General features: G+C 39.5%; 1 protein-coding gene across 5 annotated transcripts in view; it reads right to left on the bottom strand.

Moving 5' to 3' along the window:
• Positions 1 to 83: 83 nt before the first annotated feature.
• LOC113208883 (protein diaphanous) overlaps positions 84 to 8249 on the bottom strand; it is a 9576-nt gene continuing 1410 nt past the window's right edge. For all 5 annotated transcript variants that reach the window (XM_052271647.1, XM_026426122.2, XM_026426123.1 and 2 more), the window contains 18 exons: positions 7151 to 7318; positions 6967 to 7068; positions 6687 to 6883; positions 6270 to 6600; positions 6075 to 6185; positions 5743 to 5978; positions 5522 to 5652; positions 5266 to 5426; positions 4803 to 5132; positions 4571 to 4719; positions 4207 to 4474; positions 4026 to 4112; positions 3792 to 3944; positions 3456 to 3710; positions 3165 to 3329; positions 2839 to 3082; positions 2669 to 2750; positions 84 to 2548 (listed from right to left, as the gene is read on the bottom strand). In XM_052271647.1, coding sequence (XP_052127607.1) covers positions 2527 to 2548; positions 2669 to 2750; positions 2839 to 3082; positions 3165 to 3329; positions 3456 to 3710; positions 3792 to 3944; positions 4026 to 4112; positions 4207 to 4474; positions 4571 to 4719; positions 4803 to 5132; positions 5266 to 5426; positions 5522 to 5652; positions 5743 to 5978; positions 6075 to 6185; positions 6270 to 6600; positions 6687 to 6883; positions 6967 to 7068; positions 7151 to 7318 — 3192 coding nt within the window. In that variant the 3' untranslated portion in view covers positions 84 to 2526. The remainder of the gene's footprint in view (positions 2549 to 2668; positions 2751 to 2838; positions 3083 to 3164; positions 3330 to 3455; positions 3711 to 3791; positions 3945 to 4025; positions 4113 to 4206; positions 4475 to 4570; positions 4720 to 4802; positions 5133 to 5265; positions 5427 to 5521; positions 5653 to 5742; positions 5979 to 6074; positions 6186 to 6269; positions 6601 to 6686; positions 6884 to 6966; positions 7069 to 7150; positions 7319 to 8249) is intronic.

The raw sequence follows: 8249 nt of genomic DNA, 5'->3' as shown, positions 1-8249 counted from the left end.
ACGACCCTTAGGGCCCTAACCCCAGGCCTGCAGCCAGTGCCGCCTCGCGAGTAACCGCAGGGAAGAGCACCGAGACGAACACATAAAGTGAAGCAATCTTTATTGTAACTTACAATAACAAATAAAATCATCATGATCTCACTATCCATTCATATAAGGGCTTTTTTTAGTCGCGCTAAAAAAAATAGTATTAAAGTGCACACGAAATTCCAGACAGGGGGTCGATCTGCACCCATTCCATTAAGTATTATAAAATAGTAAAAAATATGATTTAGATTTGGCATCAGAAGTGTCACAGTGAAAGATAACAAATTTACACATCCAAAACACACTACAAACTACTGAGAGGCCATTAAAAAAATTACGCCTGTCAGAACTGATGTTATACACATAATCCCATAATGGCAGTTCAGGTGAAAGTTCACATTTTGTACCACAGTAGTGCCAGCACTATTAAAATTCATTCAATATACAGTTTTTAAATCTGCTTAAGAAAAATGACTTGAATAGAGTTTACATTGCTTAATGTTCACCATTTTATTCACATATAGACAACAAATATAAGGCACATTATTGGAAACCCATTTAATAAAATATGATTTACTTCTTTTACATTCGATTAGAGCAAATCTGTCTGAACCCAATTGGAGTTGCTTAATTCAAAGATTATCTCTTAAAATAATATCAACAGTGAACCATTCATCTACCTTTTCTTCTCAATAGATACAATATTTACAGGAAAGGCTTGTTTGTGTAGATGAAATATTCACTGAAATTATCAGGATAAGAGAACATAAGACCCATTCACCAACAGTATTACAACATGGACAAATACTTAGTTCTGTGAAGGGTTCAAACAGAAACATGTGAGTTGCAATACATTCATTTATGCTCAACAGACATGCTGCAACTGCTTGGGGTCATCTTGAAACAGTCAACTGCTATTGATGGCAAGGTCTAACTGAAAGTTATTAAATCAATGATTTTTATGCATAGTTGGTAACTTACATATTTGAAAAATAATTGTAAGAGCAAATCCTTTAGATCAATGTACCAGAACAGAACAGATGCAAAAGACATTGGAAAAAAAGAACAATTGACAATTTACATATTACCATCCCACAATTTGCTTCTCTAAACTCCTTAATATATATAGATAGATTCTTGTGGCAATCACATCAAAAATAATTGTGTTATTTACAGAATGGATAACAAAACAACAAGTCAATTAACAATTCAAATAAAAATCAATGATTGTTACATCTTGGGGTATATCCCAAGGTTACACTGGAAGGTTTCAACATACATAAGTACACAATATATAAATATATGTCAACGAAGGAAACGACAACACACCAGTGATACCTACATGCATATAATTTAAAGAAGCTAAGAATTTGTAATCACAAACATACTGGGAATGGATGACTTCAACAGAAATACCCTAATACAATCTTATCTCTTTACCTGCGTACTGTATATCTAACCAAGATACTGTGAAGTCTCTTAATTGAATATTTTCCTACTTAAGGAAAGGGTGATGTGTACCTTACATACTAAAAACTCAGCATTTATTCTTGTTAAAATAGCTGAGAATTTTCATACTGAATGATATGGAGGACGAATCACAATTGAGCAAGAGTTTTATCTAACAAAAATCAAGTAGCTAGTTAAAGACTTTTTAATAAATAGTAAATAGACCATACGATAGATTTAATACATAAAATTCGTTGTTGTAAAAGAGCAAAAGAAAAATTCATTGAGGGCTCAATTGAAATTCACGATAAAAATCTTAAAATGAAAAACCAAATAGAATCTTAATATTTGCTTTTTCAAGAAAGGGAAAAAATGCAGGTGCATCAAAAACTACCAAAATACTTCAACATCACAGAACTTGGAATCCTACCAGTCTAGAAAAAACTCAGTACCAGGAAAAAATGATGCTTGGACCCCGAATTCTTTGGACTTTCATTCAAATTATGATACGTCAACTGTATAAAATTTATCAAGAGAATACACCAAAATAAGCCAGGGCTCCATTATAAGATTTAAGCCAAAACAATTTTGTTTTCAGTCTTGTTTGTACAACAAATGATCATAAAAAATACATTGAAACAATTTGAAAGACAAAGTTATTTCAAAAGTTTTGTTTGCTCTTTAGATTGAAGCTGAGTATTCCCAAACTTTTCTTAACTGGATTCTTCTGACTCTTTGTCTGATATAACTGGAACTAGACTTTTCAGAAATCAAATGCGCAAGTTCTTTGCTATTTTTATGATAGAAGTTAATAGAATTACCTTGAAAGCAAGATCCTGTTAGTATAGGTCTAAATTTCTACAACAGTTGTTGGACACCTTGCGACAAATATCTTGAGTCTATACTTAGCCCAGTAATAATACTGGATGAAGGGTTCATTGTACTTATGAAATGCTTATTGAGCAATGTGACCACACCAAGATCTTGACACTATCATTAAATCACAGGAGAAAACAGATGGCAATAACTGCCAAAGGCTTGACCACACTGCTAGGCACTGCCAAGAAGTTCACTATGGAGAAGAGACAATAATAACAATGGCAATTACAGAAGTTCACAAGAAATTTAAAAACAGAAGAGGGAAATGTAACTGCTTAAAAATAAAATTATGAATCATATGTAAAAAACCTACCTAGATAGTTCTCTACTGGTCAATGCCCCACCTACTAATCCTGACCTCGAACGACTTCTATTCAACTGAGCTCTTCTTTCAGCTACAAGCAGATAAATAGGTAGGTGAAAAAACAATGCCAAAGACTGTTTAATCAATAATAATAATAAAAAAATCAAATTTATATTCACCTCCAGCAGGTCTTTGACCCGGTCGCCTTCGACGTTGATCTCTGCTGAATGCGGAGCCAGACTGCAGAGCTTCAAGTAGAGAGTCCATGACACCCTCTTGAGCTTGAGCGGTATTCATGTCCACAAGAGCTCGTTTTCGTGCTACTCGATCGGCTCTTTCAACTTCCGCCTTTTCTCGGGCCTCCCTTGCTCTTCGGCTCTTTTCTTCTGCCTCCCTTACCTTTTGGTTATCTTTAAAGGCTTGCTGAAGGGGAAAACAAATACAATGTGGATTAGATATACTCTAAGAGATGTGAGAGTAAAAGTTTAGAAGAACACAAACTTACATAAAATGAATCCTTAAATGACTTCACATCAGTGAAGAACTCCTCTAAAGTATACTTTAGCTTATCAAAGGAGAAAAATTCAGATAAATCAGTATACAGGGCATCCATTTTCTTGAACATACTTTGCAATATCTCACATTGCTCTCTTGCCTCCTTTGCAAAAGACTGGATACACATTAAGGAAAATAAAACACAAAAATGGAGAAGATGGATGGCTTTCATGACATACAGTATGTATGACATTATAAGCAAATGTTTTAATTAGTAATGGATGCAGCAGGTAAAGGATACACCCATGACTTGAACAAATTTGTCATCCTCGCTCTGAGGCACTTTACAATTATTGAGGTCCGTTTCGAGATTTCGAACACTAGAATCCATTTGCCGAAGAGCTTTCTGAATACTGTCCACAGCCACTCGAGCTGCGCGATCTACGTGTCGTAGCTCATCCTCAAATGATAATAAGTGTGGGAACTTGCTTTCAATAGTCTCCACAAGATAATGAAGCAAGGTTGTTTTATTTTCAACATCCTTTGTACTTGTTAACTGAAGAATAAAGGCACACAATTATTATTAGTAGCTCATCAGCTCATGTAGTTAAATATGGAGCAATCGGTAAATACATACCTTTGGTAAGAAACTAATCTCAAATCCAAATGCCTGACCATTTCTTGAACCACTGTTCATTACATTTCCTAAAAGAAGGATCAGTTCTAGTATTTCAGCAAATTTCTTACTACGTCTTACTTCTTCACAAGCAGTTGTGCCAGCAACAATATCCTGTAAAAGATAAGAAGTTTAAATAAGATGTCACTTTTACAACTAGTCATTGCATCTAGGAACTATTAAAGGAAAACATACTGGTTTCACATCTGCAACTATTTCATTGTAATGTTGCCTGAAACTCATTGATTTCAGCCGAGGTAGCAGTCTCTTAATTTCAGCAAGCTTAAATCAAAAAAAGGCACATGCAATTAATAAAAATTTTCAATACTTAACAGATAAATGCTATACATAATAATGGTTCAAGAAGGAAACTCACAGTTATAGCAAACTGTTCAGCCTCGGTCAAATCATCATATTGACTACGGTACTCTTCTAATTTATGTAACTGATCTGGGGATGGCAAATAGTTAATGAGCTGCTGGAGGACATTGTCTGACAAAACAGCATCATCACAGCGAAGGATACACTTTTTGACATCATTGTAGCTGAGATGCTTTAATGAGCCGCCAAGCAGAATTGATATGTTTTGGGCAGCCTTGCTGTCCAGAACCTTCAAATCCTTTACTTTCTTGAGGGTGCCTGTCCTGGTTAGAGGGAAAGAAAATACAAAAAAAACAAAAAAACAACATAAGTACTATAACATTTATGGAGGGTTTAATATTTAATCAATGTTGACTCACTTTACACCATTGTCTCCCGTATCAATTTTCTTGGCTGTTGGTTTTGATGAAAACCGCTGAGCAAGGCCATTAAGTATATCAGGAGATGCGTGTTTTTCTTCGTGGACCTTGACCCAAAATGACTTCTCAGATAACTTGTGAGGCACAATCTAGAGAGAAATTTGTCAGTTAATATTCTAGTAGAAGCTTATGTAAAAATCAATCAAAACAAACATAATGCATTGCCACATACAGCTTTCCAATTTGCTCTCTTCAAAGGACCATCTGTATCCCACTTCTTCTTAGGTTTGAGACCAAGTGGTAAAACGTCTGGAGGCTTATGTGCAGCAGGTGCTCCAGGGAACATGGGTGGTGGAGGCATCCCGGGCATACCCGGGAAGGGGGGCGGAGGAGGCCCCATTCCTGGGGGCGGAGGTGGGGGAGGTGGCCCGCCCATGCCACCAGGCATGGGAGGAGGTGGTGGACACATTCCTGGAAGCCCTGGGGGAGGTGGGGGTGGGGGTGGTGCGCCCGGCATCGGTGGCGCTGGGGGAAAGCCAGGAAAAGGTGGAGGCGCAGGTGGCTAAAATGGAAACAAACGTTTCAAAATTATGCAATGACCATGCAAATGTATACACCATCAAAAAATAAAGAGACAGCATCATTCTTAAAATTAGGCTCAAATGCTCTTTCACAAATTTGCAATCACTTCTCACCTTGCCTGGTGACGCAACTGAAACCCCAGATTGTTGCAATTCTGACAGTTTTCTCTCACTTTGTTGCAGCTTTGCTTCAGTTTCCTGACGTAAGGCTAGAGCTTCCTCCAATTTCATTTGCAGCTCCTCTATCCTCCTTTCATCCTCAAGTTTTGACTTTTCTGAAAGCCCGGAGCATATCAGTTATACAAACTCAAATCATGAGATTAAACACACATATTTTACTATTTACACAAACATTAAACACAATGCTTACCAACAAGAGTATCAATTAATGGTTGAACATCAATTTGAAAGCGTCTAGTAGACCTAAAATCAGGATCACAACCACCCCGATGTAATACTATTTGTGATACACATTCTTCTAATAATTTAAAATAAGCAGGTCTATGGAGAAAGGAAAAGTTATATTATTTATTAAGCTGAGTAAAACTTGCTTACACCTACAAGTAATGTTCAAATATAGCAACACACTACCTTATCTGAGCATCATCTCTAATAAAGAGAAAATGCTGGAGAATTGACAAGAAATATGGTTCGGCGGCAGTATCCATGACTAAATTCTTGACCATTTCAAAACAGTCATTGACATCATCCAACTCCAGTCTGACATTGTCAAACCTTTGGATGAACTCTTCAAAGTCCTCATCCTTATGTTCTTTAAAGATCTTGAGTTGAGTGAGAAGATCCTCATTGGCATCTTCTTCTAGGTTCTAAAATAAAAGGAGGGGAACAGTAAGTACACATTTTAAAAATAAAATTTAAGATCTTTCCATACAAAGTGTTGATGGTTTTTAGACAAATTATACCTCAATCACATCCAATAGGCCCACTCTCATAAATTCATTTCTAAGATGCAAGCGATACTCTAAGTCATCAGGTTGTGTGATGATGGCGTTGATCAGTTGCAAACAAGCGACCTGCAATTCATTACACAAAAATAGTTATTGAAACACAATTTTTCAAGAAATGATGGTTTAATGGATTAATTTAATTAAGCTTACCCGCAAAGCCTTCTCATTTTCTTTAATGAGCAGACCTTGGACAATAGGCTCAAATCTCTCTCGACCCTTAAATTCTCCACTCATTGTTATAGCCTCTAGAGCTTTTTCATGGCCATCTTTTCCCTTTCCATCGGGAGGAGGAATCAAGCACACAGCAGCCAGCAGTTTCACTGCTTCCAGCATGGCTGAGGGTTTGGACGGGTCAATCGACCTTGCCAAAATTGTGAGAGCCTCACGTTGTGAAAATGTCTGTCTGATGCCATTTGTATTGTTCATAAATGCCCTTAAGCACCTAATACATTCGTGCTGAATGCGGTCATATCGGGAGTCGCTGCAACAAACACAGAGTTTAATAAAAAAAATTAAAATAAAAACTAGATGAAAAATAAAAATGGGAAATTTTTCCACTGCACCTACTTGCGATAACACTCATTTAAAACATTCAACACCTGCTTAAGTCCTTTCATACCGAACTCCTCAACCCATTTCAAAGGATTATTGGTAAGGGCTATCCTGAGAGATTCAATACAAGCAGTCAATTTGTTAACACTCAAATCTGGTGTGGATAGATAATTTATGTAGTCAGCTGGCTTGTCGAGTCTGTTTCTGCTTTCCTGCAATACACATACACAAAAAGAAAATCAATGCATCACCTAATAAGGTTGCACCTCTAAAATATATGTTTTGACCTAGATACCTGAGTCAGTCCTTTGTAATGATTTATTAACATTTTCTTCTTATTCTCAGTAGGTTGCATCCGTAACGGCTCTTTCTTCTCTTCAGTCAGGTTCATATCATCCTAAGAGAAAGGATTGAAAATGACAATATTTTTCAAATGTGGGAAAAATATGTGAAACTTGAGAGGGGAGAGAAAAACCTACAAGCATTTCTTCAAACTTGTCATTAGTGGAATTTTCATCCAGCTCGGAGATGGCATTCTCCTGTTCCTCGAGCTCATTGAAGTACCCATCTGAGGGGGGTCTTGGCTGTTGTCCGGAAGGGCCGCGACCCTTCGTCCGCGGCCTGCCGAAGAACGAGTCGAGCTGCCACTGCAAAACAGAACACCAATAGTCAAACCAACAGTGAACTCCCCAGCGCGAAATGAAAGTTGAATTGACATCGAAACGATGGCGAATCGACGTCGAAACGATATAGATCCGATATGAATGTCCCACTGGGCTCGGGCGGACAGGGAGAGAGACAAGGGAATTCCCACAGGGAGAAATTCTACAACAATGGGGAAGGCGACCCTTTCTCATGTTCTACCCTTTCTTTAACATTTTTTTGGGGCACTTAATCATAATGGAAATGTGGTCCACGCCGCGCCACGCCGCGCCACGCCTGGCTGCCTCATGGCACCTGTTGGGCCTGCATCCCGTCACGCCACGCCGGGCCACGCCGGGCACCGGTAGCCAGGCGGCGGGGTTCACAATGAGTCGTTAGCCAGCGGCCACTAATTACGCCGCTGGTCATATGGTGATATATGCGCGGAAGGCTATAGCGCCCAGATTGAGAACAAATTGGCAAATAATAACCCCGCCGATGGTACTCTCAACACAAAGTACAACGGACCGTGTAAAAGCTACGAGCCTCGCAACCCGCTTACTCCACTGTTGTAGCAGCGACATGCATAGCCATTCCCTACTCGGGGATCCACGACGGCGAGACTTTGCGAGGGTGTTTCTCCCCGACTCGACCCCGTGACCACTCGTTTACTTCCCGCAATTGGCCCCAATTCCCTGGGCCGCGCATCGCGTCTGGATGTAATCTCGGGGCGGGGGGCGGGGCGTGACCTCCCGGTGCACGGGCCAGGGGCCAGTGGGGCCAGCAGCCAGGGCCAGCCGGGGCCCACTTCCCCAGCACTTTGGTCCGGCCCGCGCTCGCCCGTCATCCATAAAGCGGGCGGTGACGTCACCTCCTTGGCGGCAAAGGCACACATGGCGCTACGCACCCGCGCCTCTGCTCTGCCCCCCCACCCCC

The sequence above is a fragment of the Frankliniella occidentalis genome, unplaced genomic scaffold (assembly GCF_000697945.3).
Source record: "Frankliniella occidentalis isolate FOCC.00 unplaced genomic scaffold, Focc_3.1 Scaffold168, whole genome shotgun sequence".
Classification (NCBI taxonomy): domain Eukaryota; kingdom Metazoa; phylum Arthropoda; class Insecta; order Thysanoptera; family Thripidae; genus Frankliniella; species Frankliniella occidentalis.
The sequence above is the reverse complement of the archived record's forward strand: the minus strand, read 5'-3'. Positions and strand labels throughout refer to the sequence as shown.